Raw genomic sequence first — 21,609 nt, 5'->3', positions numbered from 1 at the left:
ATTGGCATGGTTTTGTTTTCCATATTTGTTTGCCATGGTACCTGATGCCAAAGAATAATAATAACAGTGATCATATATAATGGAATTTTTTTGTAGCATCGTTCTAATTTACAAGAGAATTGATGAAAATAAATAGTAAAGGAATTTGAAGATTCACAATTTTTGTTCTCAATGGATTTGTAAAACCGATCGATATTAGGAATTTTTCACAACCTGTCACGTCAAATTCCGAAAACAGCTGCCGATACCAACATTACAAAAGCCTGTAGATGGCTCCCCCGGCCTCTCCTCCCAAATTATTGCAGGGTGCCATTTTTGCAGCACACTGTGATGACTGATGACTGATGAGGGCACATTCGTACTGGCTTCGTACTGGCTTCATCAGGCCAGTCACACCTTATTTTTCAGATGTGCAATTTTTCTTTTGCTTTTGGTATTCCTCAAAAATCATCACTCAGTGTAATTAGTCTCTGTTTTTTTGAGATGGCTCGTTAGTCATCCAAAAGAGCGAGATGAGCTTGGAGTTCACAAATTATAACCTTACAGCACTGGGCAGTGAGTCCAGCCTCTCCAGTCTTCCCTGCAACAGAGGTTCTCGAATATGCTAGAGTGGTCATCTAACCTGCTTCAACTCTCTGATCTCACCGGACTGAATCTGGCTCCATTCCTGGAATCTGTGGGAAAGCCATTCATACTGTTTATGACACAAAAGGAGAGCATAAAAAAGAAACTGAAATTGCAGAAAGCGAATATTGTTCTAGGAAAATCATGTAAACCCTGCAACCAATTTATTTGAACCCATGTCATCTCATTCTACAGTCTACACCCAACTTAAACCATAAATGTGAATCATCTTTTCTGTCCTATTGTACAATTACCGTTAAAGACAGGATTTTATTAAAACTAAAACCAAATTTATGTATAAACCCACATCCAAAAATCAAACCCTCCACTTTGTGCCTCCATTCCTGGAGAGCAATGGGCTCGTCAAACCCTTGAAAAAGTTTCTTTCAGAAGCACAAATAGAGAATGGTGGATTGAAGAACTCTTTACTGGATTTAGAAGAAATGTACAGCAAGTATTTTGAAATGTGTAGTGCAGGTAAAAATGTCCACCGTGAAGAAAGTATTTAATGCCTTATAATAGCTGTAATGACTGACAAGTATTACAAGGAGGCAAAGAATTCCAAGAAAGCTTCTAGTGCAATTGAAGAAATTTTAAAGACAACAGAATTAAACATTTAGTTACTTGTTTCTTCATCACAAAATCTTGTGATTGAAATTCTTGCCAATGAGAATAGAGTTGTCCTAGACAACCAAAAAAAGGGTACGCCCTGAAATAAGGACTAGACCCCGTGAGCTAGTATGACCTTTGCCATTCATAGCTAACAGTCGCTCCTCAATCTCCACATATTTTTAAATGGGGTGTAAAGATAAATTTACATATTGGATTCGGTTTGTAAAGGTAGTTTAAGTAGTAAATTTGGGTTTAAATAAACAGTTCATATCAAAATGCCTGTATATGAGTAAAGCAAATGTAATTCTGGGTACATGCAAGAGTCACATATACTACCTGCTGAAGTTCGAAAATTCACTATAGACACTAAAAGATAGGATGAAGAATATAACATGCTACAGATGTAAATGCATGACTTTCCGCCCTTTTCATTTCCACGAAATCTAAAGATTGAAGGCTATATTTTGCTTCCAACTACACTTGATTATAAGCAATTAACTCTATTACGGGCCAAGTTGGCACCTTTCATAAAGCAATTGCAGCTGTAGCAGATAAGGGGACACTTTTGCTCTACTTTTTCTTTCTTTTATGGTGATGGGAAATTTTCCCTCCACTTCAAACTTTTCACCACCGGGAAGTGAAAGACGACTGGACCAAGCCTAATTGATGATGACAAATCAAATTTTCGAACTTCAGAGACCAACGGTATTTATGCTTTGCAAAGTAAAAAGCACAAAATGCTCGCAATTTTTAACTAAATAAGTGAGAACAGAAAGCTCCAACAATAGCTAATGTAAATACAGCAGAAGAAGAAAAGGAACTTACAATATGTCTTCTAGCCATCACTGTACGTACTACTGAAACATGGACTTACATTTGAAGGAAGAAGGTTTCTTCATCTCCTCAAGTAAATATCTACAAGGAAACGAATAGAATTAATCTTCTTTATAATAGCATGAAAAACATGTGATTAAGTTCTTCGAAAGAAGTATGTTGATATTAATTATCCAAATCTGCCACTGATACAAAGTAATTTTCTTTTCCTGTCCATTAATTAATTAATAAAAACATACTTAAAAACTGTCTGAACAAACTCTAAAAATGCAAAATTGAGAAGTAAAAAAAGAAAAAAAAAAAAAAACATAGTTATGAATCAGTCAGACTCTATACTCAATGAGGTTAAAGCAGGAGAGTAGGATACATAATTAATCGATAGGTACTTCAAATCATAGTGACTAGAATTGCTTGGTATTTTAATTTTGATTATTTCATATCGATTTACGACAGAGTAATATATGATGATGACTCACAGGATATATTCACTATAAATCCCATCCAAAAGTGAAATCCTCTCATAAATAAATTCCCTCATGTAATTGCAGCTGAAGTACTAAACGTAGAAAAGCATAAAAATCCTATAATGGCTATTTAAAAGATGATGAAAACAAATATAAGATGAGTAAGCATCATCTCACTACATTCAATATGGTGTATGACAGAATAGAGCTGTATATCCATTATTTAAGAAATCGTAATCTCACTTCATAATAACAAAATACAAGACAAGGTATGTAAAGTAATGAATTCAAGTCCCTTTATGTAAAATATAAACATAAGATCATTAGGTCACAACATTTTAGAGGTAGCTAATTAAAATGAAGAGCGCAACGAGATTTAAGAGAATATCCAACCTTCAGCTGCAAGAGCAAACTAGAATTCATCATCTGGCACAAATCCCCTTTGAAGCATCTCATCATGGAACCGAAATGCCTCCTTCAAATTGTCCTGGGTCACATGTCCATTTATCAATGACGTATAAGTGGATCTATCAGGTTTTACACCTCTCTCAATCATCTTCCGCAATACTAGCTCGGCTTCGTGCATTCTACCTTGCCTACAGAACCCATTTAGAATTATATTGTATGTAAACTGATCCGACAGTATCCCTTGCTTTTCCATCTCCTGAACTGAGGAAAATGCTTTGTTCAGATTCTCTTCTTTTACATATCCGTTAATCAAAGTGTTGTAAGTAATACTGTCAGGAACAACTCCTTTTGAAATCATTTTGCCTAAGAACTCATCTGCCTTTGTTGTGTCACCAGAGCGGCAATAACCTTTAATGACAGTGTTACAAGTAACTAGAGTGGGTTTGATGCCTTCTTCAATCATCTGGTCCCACAACCTAAACGCCTCATGCACGTTCCCCAAGCTACAAAATCCATTGATTAGGATGCCATATGAAATGTGATTGGGTAATATCCTTCTTGAAACCATGTCACCCCATAACTCCTTAGCTTTATCCATTTCACCTAGTTTGCAGAAGCCATCAAACAATGTGTTGTATGTGACAATATCAGGCTTAATATTTCCATTAGTCATTGCATCAAACAGATTGAGAGATTTAGTCATATTCCCGTGCTTGCAATAGCCATGAATGAGCGTTGTGAAAGTATAAAAATCAGGAATGACACCCCTTTCCAACATTTCATTGAAAAGCTCATCTGCATCAGAAAGCATTTTCTCTCGACACAGTCCATTTAAAATTGTATTGAACGTTACCACATCAATAGTGCAACCTTGCTCAAGCATTTCATCACGCAGCTTCAAAGCCTCTAACATCATTCCCTTTCTACAATATCCATCTATAAGAATGGTGTAGATCACATTATCTGGAACCAAGCCTGCCCTTTTCATATCTCGAAAATATAGTAACGCACGATCAATATTTTTGTTCCTCGAAAAAACCCCAATAAGTGAACTGAAACTAACTATATCAGGAACAACACCTCTCAGTGACATTTCATGGAAAATTTCCTCAGCCTCTAAAATATCACCTTTTCTACAGCTCTCAAAAAGCATTGTATTATAAGTAGTAGTATCAGGATTCAATCCACCTTGCAACATTTCATCCAACAGTTCCTTTGCTCTTGCATAATTTCCTACTTTACATAAACCATTCATGATAGCATTGTACGTGAAAAGCTCAGGTTTCAACCCCTTAGAAGACATAGAGTTCTTTAACTGAAAAGCTTCTTCTAGAAGCCCTTCGCGACAATATGCATTGATTAGTGTATTATATGTCACAATATCTGAAAACACCCCCTTCTCTTCCATATCCGATAAGAAGAATTTAACGCTCTCAATTTTGCGAGCTTTGCATAAGGCATTAACCATTATATTTAGTGTATAAACGTTTAACTGAATCCCACTGCTAACAACTTCCCCGTAGACCACCCATGCCAAATCAAACCACCCGACCTTCACAAGCCCACCAAGAAGACTATTGCAAGCATTTATCGAAACACAAAATCCCTTTCTTCTAAACACCTGAAACGCCTCAAATCCTTCTCTCAACTTCTTAGCCTGCACATACGTTCTAACAAACAGATCAAAGATCAAAGAACTTGAGCCGCAACTGCTATAAGTTGAAACCAAAGAGTCTGCCACTCCAACACGCGAAATGCCACTCTTTCTAACCATTCTAAGAATCAGAGGTTGTGCATCCGACACCCTTCGACCACGCACCAACATGTGAATCATTGCACTCAGAGATTCTGACGAATGTTTAAAATTATGGCTATTTAACAGAATCAAATCAACAAACTTCAGACCCAGTTGCAAATTTTCACGGCAGCGAGAAAGAACTTCAACAATAAGAAATGGGTTTAACCGAAAACTGCGCAAGGACGTGAGGGTACCTTGCTTCAAACCTAATAAAATCTTTTCCACCAAAAGAGAATCTGATAGAGAAGCTGACGAAAACGGTTCTTGGCTTGTACTACTACAGAGTTCTTGGGATTGCATACTTTTAAGACCAAGTTCCAGGTCATTTGGTGGACAATAAGCAAAAGAATGAGGTCTATGAGAGTGAAAGAGTGAGTACTTGGTTGGTTTTGTGAAGGTTGTGAGGGTTCTGGGAGCTACATTTCTCAAAATTAGCCGTTGGGTTTGCATATTTGAAACTATAGTTATAGCCATTGAGGAATGAACTTAGAATTCAAAAGGATGAGGGATGCTTGGGGGTTGAAAGGGCCTGTCTACCGATTAAAAGTTCATTCCAGTTTGACGGGGTTAGGTCCCAAACCAAGAACCAGTGCCAAACAGTTTGTAGGCCATAAAGATGAACCGGAAACTGAAAACTTGGACCTTAAATAGACTGACCGTATACCGAAACTTTTAAGTATGGTCTGGTCTCATTGAATTAAATGCTCATTTCTAGCAGGTTGATCCTGAAAAAAGCAAAAAGCAGTCATCAATATCGAAACAAAACAAGAGAACGAAAATACTTTTTCGCGATATAACAAAGGAAAAATGAGAATAGCAGGTATAATGAATATCGAAACTGCATAATCTAAAGGTAATAGAAAACACTTCAACAGGCATTGGATTGGAACGAGAATCTCCGAATATGGGCAGAAAGAATTCGAACAGATGATTAATTCATAACAAAAATGATAATCCAGATTAAAAAAAGTCTAAGGGTACAATTATTTAATCAAAATTTCCATGCTTGTTCCTAAAATTTTAAGATATTTCAGCAAAATTTACAGTAATGGCACTTTGTCAGTTGCAAGATATTCCGGCAAAATCTTGTTCCTAAAATTTTAAGAATCACGGAAAGTAGAAGAAAAATAACCATGAAATCTGAAGATTGCCTCGGTGTTCGGACGGACCAAGTCCAACAGCGGCGATAGGAACTGAGAGCAGCGAACGATGGGCTATCAAGGAGTGGATGACGACTTCAAGAGTTCGAGCTTCGATAGAAACCTTCAGTGGAAGAAGAAAAGCATGAGTTCAGATGGGAGGTCGAGAGGAATGGGAGGATTCTGGTGGCTGTGAATGGCGGGTTCCGGTGGTTATGACGTTGAAAGAGAGGAGGGAGAGAATTCCAGAGAGAGAGGTCGACAGATGGAGAGTGCAGAGGGGTTTTTACTTAAAACGACACAGGGTAGGCGTAGGCTTAGGCACCAAGTACTACCGTTTAAATTTTCCTTTTTAATTGTAAGAAGTGGTATAATCGATTTTCGTCAAAGGTAAATTTGAACTGCAATATAAGCTCATCATATCTCTATTAGTTTAGATAATATCGTTTATTTAAAATAAAATAAAAAAACATGTGGGTAAATAAAATAAAAAAACATGTGGGTATGTCTTCAAGATCATCTTCCACACTACATCTTCGAAATTGATGGCAATGTACTTTGTTCGAAATTTGTAAAACATAAAACTAGCTCCGTAATCCGTTTGCTACTTGATTTGAGGATCGACGACCCACTTTCTTCTTCCAAATCGATGACATTCATTCCTCCAAAGCGACTTTGAAATTTTGGGATTGTTGATTTGACTTGATCAACGGCAAGAACCCGTCTAAGTAAAGTTACTATTTGTGTTCAATTTGTCAAATTAATTTAGTGTTCATAGTTAATTATGTATGCGTGTTGATGTAATTTGTGAAAGTATAGGGTTAATGTAGGTTTATGAATACTTGTTGACATTGTTCAATTGGGTTGAGTTGGAGTTGTATTGTTGACTTGGGTTGAGTTGTGCTGATGAAATCTTGTTGGAATTTATGAATGGACTACAATTTTCTTTTTCATGAAGCTTCGTTTAGGGTTGATGTATGTTTATGATACTTGGATGGCTAAGATTTTAACGTGGTGGATTCCGTTATTTCCAGATTTCCAACAACCCGGCAAAACTATATTGGAAATCAAACAAAATACAATATACGGATGCTAGCAACCTTCTCATTTGAATCTTCTTCCATGTTTTTTTTTATCTAAATTACAACGTTGCTTGATAATCGAAACTGTCTGTTCTCTAAGCCAACCTCTAAAGATCAACCTTGCCAAAAGCCCCTTCATGCAAGGAGACTTTTCATTTTAGCAACCGAGGTCATGCGTTTGATTCTTGCTACCTCGATATCACTTGCATTAAGACGAATGCATCTTTTATTCAAATTTTCCTACGTACGGTCAATAGAATCCATTGAGAATATCATCCTTAAACATAACATCACATGTTGTACAGTCATAAACCTTGTAAAACCTACCATTTTCTATTCCGAATTGGTCACACTTCCCTACATAAAGTTCTGAACAAAGCTACCAACACCAACATTACAAAAAGTCTGCTAGACAGATGGTCTCGGACACCAATATACATTTCGTTTTCACATTAAGGGACATGAAGCTTTTAGTTCGTCCACTACGCTACAAGGGTGTCAACTCATCTCCAAACAGGGCAGCAAAATGAGCCTATCGTGCTATGCATGGGCATGAGAACGACAAGCATGTTCAGTTTCGCAGGACTGGTAAAGCTCTAATTCCCTTACTTAGTGAGCATGTTTAACTAGAGAAACTAGCATCCATGAACAGAAATTAAGGCGAACCAGACACCCCAGGGAAGAGTTCTGATATCTTATTGAAAACATCCATAACCTGAGACAACAGAACACAGCAAAATGTCATATTATATTAAATACGTAGTATACTCATAACAGCAATCAATGCCACATCCCAACCTGGTAAAACCACATAATGCCCTTTAAAGTACATTGTGTATCCCAAAACATGATCAATCAAACTTAAGTAAACTTGAGGCATGCTGGGAGAAAACCATTTCCAACGATCCTCAACAAAAACAGATAACCAATAATATCGCTTGATCCAAGTCAAAATATCCCATTGTAATATTAAGTAATTGTACTGTTCCGCGTCAGCTGTTAGATCACTGTATGCATACTTTGGCAGGTTTTGCTAATGTTTTATACGACTTACTGAAATATTGCCTATTGAATTTGGATCTCACAAATTAACCAACAGTATGTGCTCGTATGATGTCTCTTGGAAGGAATTTATTCATCTAAATAAAGGTCTTAATAAAGTACTTCTACGAGTTATCCAAAAGCTCTGAATTACATTCCATTAGAAAGATATTATCCAGTTAAAGTTATGAGAAGGAAGCAAGAATACAAATCAGAACTTTACAAGCCGTAGCCATCATCTCCAATACAATAAAGTAATTTATTGTTACTCTCATGCTAGCTAAATAAGAAACAGATGAATTAGAGTGTTAAAACAATCATTTTGAAGAAGAGAAGAAAAAAACTCAATAATAATCATATAGTGAGTTACCGATAGGATAAATTATATGTTAAAAAGGTAATAAATAAACACAACTAGAAACCACATAATTAGGCAAATCAGAAATCATTATTGAAAGTAAAATAGTTCTAACATACCTCCTTATCGTTTTGATATTTTGCAATGCTCAGTGGGTTCTGTGAACACTGCAAAAGAAACATAATAATTTAAGAGAATTGGTATGTACCACATAAGAGTGATGCTATTACCTCCCATCATTCCCAGTTGCCCACCCACCAGGTTTCTCCACCTCTACCAACTTTAAAAGTATTAATTTACTCTTCCCACCCTTATTATTCCCATATAGTCTATTTCTTAACTTTGACCATGATACCAGTTAGGACTCCACCCCATAGTGGGAGGCCAGTCGGACTGACCTTCCTCAGAGTGAGGCTACCAGCGGCCAGTAACACTATAATTCTATTATCTTTTATCTTCATATTTTGCAAAAAAAAGTAGTGTTGTTAAACATTGTTCTTGAACATAGTTTTACAAAAGAACAAAGTACGTGGGTAAACAGAAACGTGGGGTGAAAAGAGACATTCTAAATTAAATCCACTATCCAAGTACATTGGAAATACATACATCCATGATTGCTGCTTGAACTCTTGGGTTTTGAAATGCCATAGCAACTTCAGGATTGGCCATTATTTTTGAAATTACTTCCTCAGGTGAAAGCCCAATTTGGTCTGCAAAATATAAACAGAGAAGAATTAAGGAAAATACATGCCGCATAAATTTATCTGTTCTCCTTGAGCTTTTATACCTAGACTCACCGCTCCATGGGAGAAAAATAAGTCTACTTTGATGTTTTTTTTAGCCAGATACTTTCTTGTTAAATGAGAAGGAAATTGTTTTGAAGCCAATGAGGGCAGGAAAATTTTATAAATATCAACTTATCAAGGAAAGAATAGTGTTGAAAGTGAAGAACAGCTTGAAAAACGAACAAATAAGTTTTACATCAGTCGAAAGCCAAATAAAGCATACACAATTGACAACTGAGAACGTTTCAAAAGGAAAAATAAAAGAATAATAATGGAACAAACAATAAAAGATCAAGAATGATGTAAATTACTCAATCTTAAACTTGGTCTATACTAAAATTATCCAATCCACCTAGTCACTAGCACATCATTCTGCCATGATGGAAACTGATCTAACTTCCAGATTTATGGAATTATCAAATTTAATCAGGAAAATGAAGTAGCCGGAAGATAAAAATTGTAAATGAATGCCATTCGCTGAAGCGTTTAAAATTTAATCAGAATAGACTGAAATCCAACAAGACTTGGTACTTCACACTTACCAAACTGCTGCTTAACCTCAGGACTGCTAAGATCAAAATTTTTCAATGAATCCATCATACGATTGTCCCATTCACTGCTTCCGCCCATATTATTTCTGAAACAAACATCAAGCATAAAAAAGATAAGAGAAATTAAATTGGATAAAGATTAGAATATCTTGTTTAGCATAAGCATCACACTGCTGCAGCCTTCTCTGGTAACAAAATGTTTTTCGTAAAGTTTAGTGGACACTGGTTCTCAAGTATTAATTCCACAGACACAAGGGTTCAAAATTCTGATGAACAATACATCCTTTAACATGACTGACTAACAAGCATGGTCGTTCAGATATACATGCAATTGAGATCACTGACTAAATCAGGTTTCTTTTATATTGAAGCAATGGTATGTCAACTATGGTCAAAGTTTGTTACAGGAATGCCGACTTGATACGGTTTCAGCATCATGAGAACTTAAAGTATTACAGGATGTCAGAACAGGCAATGCACATGCAACTTATGGCATAAATTGTCTTCAGGCAAGTTAGTACAGCTGTAGCAGATGGGAGAACGATTTTGTTCCATAAATTTTGTCCTCTGTTAAAGAAAACATTAATCCACCTTTAACAAAATGCCGGGATTGAGAAAATGAGAAGAAAATCAAAATTTGGGTCAAACTTCAGAGACTAAAAATATTGTTTTGCCACATCAATTTATGAAGCAAAAATGCTCAGAATCTAAGTACAAACACGAGAATAAAAAGCTACCAGCAATATCAAATGTAGATAGAGCCAAGAAAAAGAAGAACTTACAGCATGTCCTCTAGCTGTTTGCGATACTCTGGATTTTGTAGCATCCCTATCAAATGATGACCATCATAATAAGACTAATGATCAAAAGCTACAGATTAAGAGACAAAAAATGAATTCTAGGCCAACAAAAAAGAAATGGAATGGAGAAAACAACCCTCCACCATGAAAGAACACATGGTCACAACAAAAAAGAGTTTTAAAAATAAAAATAAGGAAAAGGTTCTACGTAATATGAAAAAAGACCAGATATTATGCAGTAAGATCAGCTATGACACAGGACAACATAGACATTGCTTCAAACAGGCAGATGGCCGCAATTAGTCTTATCAGGTGTGAACAAATAATTATCAAATTGAAAACATTATTTATGGTTATAAGCCATATCAAGGCTATAACTGATAACCCAGGATCTTAAGGAAAAGCCGTGTTACTGAAAGATGGACTTACATTTGAAAGTGGTAGGATTCCTCATCTCCTCTGGTAAATAGCTACAAGGGTATAAATAAAATTAATTTTCATTCCAATAGCAAGAAAAACATGTTATAGTTCCTCTAGAGGAGTAAGTTGATGTTAAGTCACATTCATGAGACAGAATAAAATTAAAAAATGTTAAACAAAGAGTACGACAACTGGAAGCTTATTACAACATATGATATACACTTAGAAGGAAACTCTGAGATCAGCTTTTATAATCACATAAACATTCCAAGAAATGAATGAAAGGAATGAACAAGATATTTAATAATGGAACTAAAAGGTGAGGGATTAGCCAAAGGATAACCATCTTCCTATAAAATGTCAAAATTTTGACTGAAAATTGGTATTCCTGAACAACAGACCAAACACTTTCAGCTTGAAATAGTCAATAAGTTATCCTCATCCAAATGACGAGGTTACCTTTAACAAGCTTGAAAAATTATCCTTGTCCAAATGAATTTAATACCCCAAAAGTAAACAGTTCAAGCTGGATTTAAATTGCATACGCAGAGAATTTGATAAAATCTTATTCCAACCCAATCAAAATACCATTGACTCTCCAGAAATTCACAAAGGTATGCAAGTGATACGTAGCTAATTAACTAGATTCAACCATGATAAGACACTACAACAAGATCATTTTTCACAAGTAGTAAGCACATAAGATAAGAAGGTATATTACGGATAAACCATCTTCTGCACTGTCGGATCTTCCAACATTTTCTCCAAGGCTTCCACTGATATTGCAGGATTTTCTTTTCCTATCCATTAATAAATAAAAACATACTTAAACTGTCTGATTAGATTCCAAAAATGAAAATCATAGCCACTTAAAGACATACTGATTAGGATTACACAGTAATGCAATCAGGATTATTTCATATCCATTTACGGCATAGTCGTGTAATCCTCTCAGCTGGCATACACTATTTAAGTAAGCACTACCTTAACAGACCTATGCGACTATTTAATTCAAATGGCACATTTTCAAGCAGTAGTTTCGGAGAGATGATTTATTAGCAATTTATTTTTCAATTTATCCATATAAAACAAGTTTTGGTGTCAACATTAGTCAATCAAATGTATAAAGGTAGTGCCTCATTCTAGGTCTTTTCTTTTTTAAGGGGCTGCCCTAATTTCCCAGGGTTGGGCCTTGCTTTTAGGGCAGGCCAGCCCAATCCTTGATCAGATCCATGCACGAGTCTTTACACAACTAGAACTCTAGAACCATTATCCCAAGTGGAGCAGGCGAAATTTAGCATAAGCAGTTCAAAAGTCTTTAGATAAAGATGGCCTTTATCACAACTAAGCTACCAAAAATATTTGATATCAAATCTAAAGCAAAGCATTCGCTGGAATCCTGAGAGACTGCAAAAGTCTCACATGACTCTTTACATACCAGTAGATTGGGAACCGGTGAAAGAACCTGCCCCCTGCTTAAAAGCAGCTCCATTTTGAGAAACCTTCATGGAGTTTGGAAATAGTTAAATTTGAAGATTTACTAAAAACACAACATCTTGAGTAACACTGACAGTAGATACTCACTTCCACATCATTCTGGGTACCCTTAGATGAACTTGCTTCAGAAACATCTTTTAAGCTACTTTCGAAAGGACTCTTTTGCTCTGTTTCTTCTGGAGTGACATCTACAAAAGCTGTCAGTAGAACATAAATTTAGAATCTCTAACAGGAAACCTTCATAAGAAAACATTTCAATGTCCAAATAAGAGTATCTTGTCAAAAAATCAGACGAAGAATTGATGGCCTTCATTTGTTATAGAAATTTTCAATCCATTCACTACAGTAAACGATTAAGGTATTGACAATAATCCTACGTGTCAATATAAGACAGGTCATATGACCAGCCCCCACAGTTGTATGCAGGTAACTGCCTCTGACAGATCTAAGGCTTCCGTTGCAATTCAAGCCCACAAGATCATTGTGAAAAAGATTTTGTGAGTTCAACATCACGGCAATCACATATTTAGCCTTGATAGTTTGTCAATCATACTTTTTGACATCAAACCACCCATAAACAGCAATCTGCCTTTAAATCAGATCAGCTCCGTTAGAATCAAATGGCCTCTATTTATTACTACTAGCTGTGTGACAGAACCATCATAGCATGGATTCATATAAACTAAAAATAACACAACTACTAACATATTACAATGATAAGCCTTGCACGCCTTAGATTAGTAGAAGAAATATAACTATTCATCTAAGTTATCTATGTATCTTTTTTTATATATAAATTAATATATTTATATATATATATATATATATATACATACATACATACATACATACATATATATGTAGTCCTCTTATTATAATGATCGCTTGTGAGGAGAATATATAGATTGAATTCCTTTATTAATAGGGATCGGACTCAATAGGAATCCCTTGTGAGGAGAATCAAAAGGGGATCCCACTGGTCCACCATGCAATGCAGTTCAGTGATCCAAACGTCCACTACCAGAGCCCCAACAGTGAAAATTGTGCCTTTAACAGATGGACCAAGTGTTGTGCTGCCCATACCATTAGCAACTTACCTTTCTTTCCAAATTTGACTACTTTGTTTTTTTGGTCAAATGATAGATTTGGTTAGATTAGATGTTAGATTAGGACCCGACGGGATTCTAACTCACGCCGTAATGCAAGGGCACAACAACCTTTCCACCACTGTGGTAAAGGGCCACTTGCATTTGTGACTACTTTGTTGAACTATTGAAGAAATCTCCCAGATATATATCTTTATAAGTATGATAATTCCTGAGGAATGATTAAATGTATTGCCCAAAACAAAAGATTTCAACGCTCCTAACAAGATGTCTAACAAAAATCAGTATATGACATGATACCTCAGATATAGATAGCCCACACCGATCTTCACTCGTTCTTGCAGCCATCAATAAATGATACTTTAGAATGCCCACATCTATTTAGAATTTTTTTATAAAGTCCCAGCCACTATAGAAGTGAATTCCCTGTTTTACTTTCATGGCTATTTGAGCAACTTAAATTTACTATAACCAATATATTGGAACATTGAAAAGGGAATTTAGATCATGTATTAGGATCCCAAGATAAAGTTAAAGAAAAAGAAGCAATGGAAAAACAAGATACATACATTGAAGGCCATAAGGATTATTAATAACATAAAATATTCTAGGTCAGAGACAATTTTCTTTGTAGATTAAATATAAATTTCAGATTGAGAAAATTGAACCATAAAAATTCTCTGTGCAATATAAATGAGAGTATGGTATGGGCTTACCAAATCTGTTTGACTTTTTATTTAGTTCTGAGTCACTTTTGACATCAGTGGCGGGGGTGGCTGGTGTGGTCGGCGTGGTAGGTGTGGCTTGTGCTGCTGGTGCGGAGGATGGTGCTGCTGGTGCGGATGGTGCTGCATCTACTCTGGTTGCAGATACATCTACTGTCGAATGTTGGGAAGTAGGTGGAAAAGGTGAGCCAAAAGGCCCTGATCCTGGAGCCGATGGAAACGGAAAAGGTGACCCCGGAGAAAATCCAGCATTGTTGAACTGGCTATCTTGTGGATTCATTTGACCCATCAAAGTCTTAAAAGCTTGTTGCATAGCATAATTCTGAAAGAATATTGAAGACAAGTTTAAATTAAAACAAAACTCACATATCAAAAGAGTGTGAGGCTAGATTTTGTGTCAGACAATAAACAAACACTTATCCTTTTTAACATATGTACTCGCATACACATTTGAGGATGGTAATTTGAAAAAAGTTCTTTCACAAATATTAAACATGTTAAGAGCACTCAACTCAAATATTGTCTTTTTATACACACCCTGCGATATTAAAATCCAGTAATTGAAAACGAAAAAAAATAAGACCCATAAATTGTAGAATGAAAAGACGCACCTTTAATCTTGTAGCTACCTGTCATTAAATATAACTTGTCAAACACACAGCAAAGGTGAAATGGTCTAATAAAAGTTCATTTTATCAAGCAAAAAGCATGCAATAATCCATGTTCTCACCCATGAAAATAGTGCTGAAAGCCCAACACCAACTCCAATCCAAAACAGAGGCGACCCTCTAGAACATAAAAGGTCAAAAAGGTGTAAGATGAAATGGTCATGAGCGTTTGGGCACAAGGACGAAAGAAGAAGCAGCCCAAAAAGCTCATAAAATACATGATTAGTTATAAAATAAATTAATAACAGAGAAAGTGAAGAAAACAAATCCTTACACATAGGAGGGTGGGGGAGGTACTGAGATTTGTGGGTTGACACCAACTGAAGATGTTTCTTGGGTACTCGAAGAAGAAATGCTCGCAAATCGTTCCACTTCTAACTTTGCTGCAACGGTATCATAAAAATAACCCGTGTCAGTACAACTAAATTGAAAACTTGCACAACCGAGAGATCATAGGAAATATGGCATCATAGAATCAGTAAGATACATTAGCACTTTAGAAGAAAAATAAAACAACATCCTTAAAAGCTAGCTTCTTTGTTTTTCCCACCCTCAAGAGCTATCATTATAGTCTGATAGATACACAATGTAGGGTAAGAATAGTAGTGTTCAAGCCACTTTCAAACTTAGAAATCCAACTCATACAACACCAATGAACATATTTCCTGTCCCGGATGCATCATTTCAGACTCACAATTCAACATAGAACCATAACAGGTAAACAAATTTCTAAAAATTTCTTACTTGAGTCAGTCAACAGTAAATGGAATCAGTAAAATTAGAACCTGGGAGGCGAGGGGCAGTGAAGCGACCAGTGGCTCTGGAATTTTGGTGCTTTTTGGAGTTTCTGAGATTGGCGGAGCATCGAAAGAGAGGGAATCGATTGAATGAGGGAGCGAGAATTCTTGGTTGGTTTGAATGGAGGAGCGGCGGCGAGCGAGGAAGCGAGTGAGGAAGAGACAGAGACGTCATGATTTGCTACGAAACAATCAAGGAAAAGGGCACTGCAATTGTACCAACCCAGAACCAGTATAAAGCATAAAACCCAAAGCTTTGGTACGGTTTTCTTGTGTAACTGAAGAAGAGAAGAACCTGAGCCCAAGCGTATATCTCTTCCTTTTTTTTTCAATTTAAAAAAAAAATAAATAAATAAAAAATAAAAAATAAAAAATAAAAAAAACAAGTGACAATATTTATCTACTTAAATAACAGTTTTTTTTTTTATAAAAAAATATAGCATCTAGTCTTTAGTTTCTAATATTGATTAATTAAGACCTTATCAATTTTTAAATTTTGATCAAATCCTTACTATTAATATATTAATGAATTAGATGTAAGTTACATAATTTTTATAATAAAAATTAGTAACTGATTTAGAGTTTTAATACTTACACCCTTATTATACTCCTAATTAATTTTCAATTCAAACATTTTCAAAAACTAAAAAATAAAATTAGAATAAATTTGTACCTATTAAATTTTTCTAAAAAAAATTCAAATTTTTAATCTTATATGTACTCTTTCTTAAATATATCAATTTGTTATATGAAAAATGTACCCTTTTTTAATATAAAATGTACCCATTTTTTTATATAAAATTCATTCAATCTTTTCTCATATCCATTTTTAAAACTTATATGAGTACATTCTATTTCGTTGAATTGAGAATGTATCCATGTCTAGTTTAATATGTTATTAAGTCTAATATCTTCTTTTTTGTGTCTTTGAATAACTTACTCATGTTTTGGTACAATAATTTTTTGGTTAATTTTTATGAACGTACTCGTGTATACACACACACACAATTTATTAAAGAGTATAATTCATCTTTAATATTTTTAATCTCATAAATTATAGGTTTAATTTAAAATTTCATTAATATAAATAACTACAAATTTCATTTTTAATATAAAAATATAATAACCTGCATATAAATACATCATTACATTAATATCATGGGCTTCGATAAAAAACTAAAAAGCACAAAGGTTTCAATCAAAGAACATTGGTAGTTAGGGACTGCATCCAAAGTGTCCCTTTTTTTTTAAATTCATGTCAGACTTAATAGAGTTGCTCTTCTAAAGTTAGGCTCGAGCTCGGCAAACGGGTTGTGTTTGCCGTGTTTCGTATCGTTTTCGTGTAACACATGTTATCTTAACATATCGTGTCGTGTCACACCCGTTATCTTAACATATCGTGTCGTGTCACACTCGTTATCTTAACGGGTCCTTAACAAGTCGGGTCACTTTACCCAACAGGTAAAATGACCCGACTCGGTATGACCCTTTAAGAAAAATATTTTTTTTCCTTAAATTTGCACGTACCACATTGCCACATAAATATTACTTCAAAACATAAAAACACATTTGTCATTAAGTACTACATTTACACTCCAAAATAAGAGCCTAATAAAAAAACACGAATACACTACTAGTCTACTACAAAATATCAAATGTGCAAGGATATGCAAAATGAAGGAGTTTTTCTTTCAAGGTTGCGAAACCTTTCTCAGAAGTTAAAACCTTTCCAATGAAAATCTAAGCTTGCATGTTATTTCTTTTATAAATTCCTTCAATTTTCACTGATCATCATGGGGGAAATTGTATTGGAACTTTGGCCTGATTGCCTTCAAGACTTATGTTGATGATGTTTTTGGTAAGGTTTTCCGCATCAGAACTCTCTTATGTATAAACTAAGTATAGAAAAACCAAACATTATAAACCATTCAAATTATGAGAAGTTTACCAAAATAATTATGAAAATAAATAAAACAATAGTACTATACCATATAAAAATATATTACCTCCTTTTCCAAATTTTCTAAATTTAGTTTAATATACTTATATTATATATAATTATTAATTTAGTGGTATAAAATTATTAAATTAATAATTTGCTTATCGTGTATCGGGTTACTCGATAACGACCCGATTTGTTATCATGTTGACCTGGTAACCTGTTAATTTTGTGTCGTTTCGTGTCGAGTTAACAGGTCGTGTCAGAAATTGCCAAGCCTGTCTTAAGTCATCATCTTAAAATAGATATAAATAATTCTTGTTACATAGAAACAAAATACTAATTGATAAAACAAAAAGATAAGAAGAGAGAAGAAGGTTTCACGTCATACCGAATCCCTTATTTTTGCAAAATCAAATTGTATAAAACTCCAATCACTTTAAACATCCAATTTCATCCAATCTCTTGTCAATAATATTCAAACCCAGTTAATTACAAGGCACCAAAAAATTGAGATTGTGTGGTCTCGATCATTAAGGATCGCCTTCTTCTTGAACACGTGAACTTTTTTTCCATACAGAATTTTGAATTTTTTTAATTCAATGAATTCTTAGAATTATTGTGTATAGGTGCAACAATAATTATTTAAATTGATAGCTTAATCTTCCATAGGACTAATATGAATGTTCATATGAAAATGACCTCACAAATCCTCAAAATGAGGACCTTATGAGAGCAATTATCTGTATCAAGTGCAGTTTTAATCTGGATTAATGCTCACCTAAGGACCTCATTTGAGGACTTGTGAGGTCCTCTTTGATTTAAAACGCTTAGATTAATCTGACAGTGAATTAATTAATAACCATATATTATCCTTGCTACACCCTAATAAAATAATAATGTCGATTAAAAATAAAAGAAAAAACATTCGCGCGTGAAACAGTTTCGCCTTCTTCCCATACCATCTCTCTCCCCTCCATCCCCTCTCTCACCCTCCCTCTTCATCTAAATTTTCTACCCAGAGAAAATATATAACATAACATTCAATGTCATACATGCATCATGCATTTCACTTTCCAGATGATTGGATCCTTAACAGTAGGCAGAACATTTCCGTTAATTGACCTTTTGTTCTCATAATTATCCTTAGCATAGGTTACATAGCTAGAACCACTTGTTTGCACCTAAAATATGCACAATTTTACTTATTTGGGCCTAAAGTCAAAATATGGCATTTGGAGGATTATTGTACAAGAGGGCTAACTTGGAAGATATTTGGCTATATCAAGTGGGATGGTTTGACATTAAAATATTGCTTTTCCCTTTTGTTTGGGTGGTAGAGGTGTGCTAATAGCTTTATTTAATCAAGACAATTGCACGCTTTCCCATTGCAAGTGGATTGGAAGGCAACATGTGGACATTTTGGCAGAGGACATGTGGTGAAAGAAGCCAGCTTGCTTCTTTTAATTATTAATTTATTGCATATGATGGAAACATGTGGTGGAAATGTGAGTTGGCCTCTTTTAATATTATCTCATATGCAAGCTAGCAGTGGAGTTCTATTGGGCAAGTTCAATGTTTTCAGCAAATGGGCTCTTTCAGATCTTTATATAAAGAAGTAGAGGCACAAGTATTATGGACACTCAACCAATCAATTAAGCAACTCTACTCAAATCAACTCCTCAATTCCGTTGTAGACATTTACTTTTAGCCAAACACCCTTTACTTTCCTTGTTTTTAGCTCTATTGCTCACTTGGTAGTATCGATCTCCTTTGTATTTTTATTTACAACCTTCAAAGCAATTCCCCAAACCACCAGAAATTGCCACAAGACTAGAGCAACTTGCCCAATCCGTCGGGAACAAGCTTGAACCTTGCATTTGGCATCCCTTTGTACTTATAATGCTTTGTATTTTAAATAATTGCATTTCTGTACATCTCATTTCCAATCATTGAATTTACAAGCAATCTACAATACCAATCATTTACTTTCCTCTGCCATTCACATTTCCATCAACCTTGTCATTTACATGTTGTTACATTTCTCTACATAAGTAAAGTCCTTATCTTTAAGGCAAAGAAAGAACCTTGATTTGAGCCACTCCCACTCAATGGTGCAATCTCTTGGTTAGAAGTCGAACTCAAGCGTAATCTCAATCATTCAGATCCGGTCTACTAACGGCATCTAGTAGTGGCACACCAACACCCACCAATTTCTTGTTCAAGTAAATTCCCGGCATGCTCGCGAAGCCAATGACAAATTTAAGGGGCGAACATATTGACATCAGTGGGACACTTATATGGAGTTAGATCATGAACAATCCTTATGTTCATTTTTTTTCTCAACATGCTTTCGACCATTACATTTCGGAGTATGAAGAGGATGACGGTGTTGAAAATTGCCCAAACTATGGCTATGACAAAAATCACATGAAGCCAACCTATGAGTACGTGGCTGGAGAGTACTCAAGTCCCATGGAATGTGATTGTTGGCCAATTAATGACTACCAACTAAACAATAATAATCTTGAAGATTGGCCAACTTATGGCCATGGTGAAAGTTATTATTCTTTTGATGACAATCACATTCATGGAAACTATGATAGGTCAACAAATGGCTTTGAGTATCAAAGTGCTACCAATGAGTACATAGAGCCAATATATGAGATGCCAACTAATGATCATTCGGATGAAGAGCTTTACTATAAGGATGTGGGCAAATTAGAGGAGAAATTGTCTAAACTCCATGTGGTAAGCATCAAATATAGTGAAGAGGTGACCAAGTGTTTTGAAAGGATGGTGGAAAGCTACATAACTTTCAGAGAAAATATGAGAAAGTTGATAGATCAAATGTGTCAAATCCCCTATACAAAACAAACTATAACCAAGGAAGAACAAATCATACACATTGATAAAAGCCAAACAATGGCCCCAATCAATGAAAAATCTATGAAAATGGATTTGTTGTAGGAGAACAAGCCGACTTGTCGAAACCAATAACGGCTAAAATGGAGCTTATGGCTAGTAAAGGCAAAACACAAACACTCGGGGGGCTTAAACTTGCATCTCATGTGAAGCCCGAAGAAGAAGAGAGCTCTTACACTTTCCCCCGCCAACACAAGTATGTCGTCCATGCCGAGATTTCAAAAATGACAGGGCTTGGGGTGATACATGAATGGCCTCCTTCGACAGCTCCTAAACTACATGGTATGGTATGGCCAATTTAAATGTTGGTTTTGATTTTTCTGCACTCAACTTTAAAAAGAGAAAAAGGTTTGAGTGTTAAGAGAAATAAAATCTGGACAATTAAGGGTCTTCACCCAGTGTGCCCGAATAAGGCTTATTTTTGTTGTTTCCTCGTTTGCCCAAAGTGGGTTCCTTCACTTTCTTTTCGTTACTTTTTCTCCTTTCTCCTTTCTTCTTTCTTTCTTCTTTTTTTTTTTTTTTTTTTTTGCTTTCTCTCTTTTTGCCTTTTTTCCCGAATGGGCTTTCTTTTTTATTTCAAAAAAGTCATTAAAAAAAATAAAAAACTGGGTTGCTTTTTCTAGTTACCCGAATGGGCTGTTTGTGTTAGACCATCTCCAACCGAAAGATCCAAAGGGCTAGAGGGCCAAAAATAGCCCAAAAACCATCTCCAACTGAGGGCTAGGCCAAAGAGCTCGTGGGACCCATTGGACAGAAAAGGGCCAAAAGGCCAACCAGCCAGCCCCAAGCTGGGCCACAATTCAAATTGCAACGGCTAGTTAGCTGACATCAACTGACCGTTATTTTTAATTTTTTTTTACAAAATTTTTAAATTCTATTTTTTTTCTATAACTTCCTAAGCCATCAAACAACATTAAATTAAATTAAGTAACATGAAACAACATAAGTAAAGTCCATATATTTAAAGCAAAGAAAGAACCTTGATTTGAGCCATTCACACTCAATGGTGCAATCTCTTGGTTAGAAGTCAAACTCA

At 35.3% G+C, this 21,609-nt stretch overlaps 2 protein-coding genes across 3 annotated transcripts; both read right to left on the bottom strand.

Annotated features, from left to right (window-relative positions):
* Positions 1 to 55: 55 nt before the first annotated feature.
* Positions 56 to 6,205, bottom strand: LOC103438894 (pentatricopeptide repeat-containing protein At5g01110). Of its 2 annotated transcripts, none has more exons than XM_008377434.4 (4): positions 5,873 to 6,205; positions 2,928 to 5,465; positions 2,062 to 2,151; positions 56 to 674 (listed from the first exon to the last, which is right to left on the bottom strand). In XM_008377434.4, exon 2 carries the CDS (start codon positions 5,212 to 5,214, stop codon positions 2,947 to 2,949), a length of 2,268 nt encoding a protein of 755 aa, XP_008375656.1. In that variant the 5' UTR covers positions 5,215 to 5,465; positions 5,873 to 6,205; the 3' UTR covers positions 56 to 674; positions 2,062 to 2,151; positions 2,928 to 2,946. The 2 variants fall into 2 exon arrangements, with proteins under 2 accessions (XP_008375656.1, XP_070680673.1); XM_070824572.1 differs by lacking the exon at positions 56 to 674 and adding an exon at positions 1,699 to 1,895 and having other exon boundaries at positions 5,873 to 6,186.
* Positions 6,206 to 7,169: 964 nt separating this feature from the next.
* LOC103438896 (protein TIC 40, chloroplastic) lies at positions 7,170 to 16,061 on the bottom strand. Its single transcript, XM_008377435.4, has 14 exons — positions 15,698 to 16,061; positions 15,187 to 15,295; positions 14,975 to 15,032; positions 14,856 to 14,873; positions 14,236 to 14,566; positions 12,501 to 12,610; positions 12,355 to 12,418; positions 11,638 to 11,716; positions 10,926 to 10,966; positions 10,479 to 10,524; positions 9,688 to 9,782; positions 8,967 to 9,070; positions 8,480 to 8,527; positions 7,170 to 7,676 (listed from the first exon to the last, which is right to left on the bottom strand). The coding sequence occupies exons 1-14, from the start codon at positions 15,882 to 15,884 to the stop codon at positions 7,617 to 7,619; spliced, it is 1,350 nt and encodes a 449-aa protein (XP_008375657.3). The 5' UTR covers positions 15,885 to 16,061; the 3' UTR covers positions 7,170 to 7,616.
* Between the last annotated feature and the right edge of the window lie 5,548 nt (positions 16,062 to 21,609).

The sequence above is a fragment of the Malus domestica genome, chromosome 07 (genome assembly GCF_042453785.1).
Source record: "Malus domestica chromosome 07, GDT2T_hap1".
In the NCBI taxonomy this organism is placed as follows: domain Eukaryota; kingdom Viridiplantae; phylum Streptophyta; class Magnoliopsida; order Rosales; family Rosaceae; genus Malus; species Malus domestica.
This window is presented reverse-complemented; position numbering and strand designations above follow the sequence as displayed.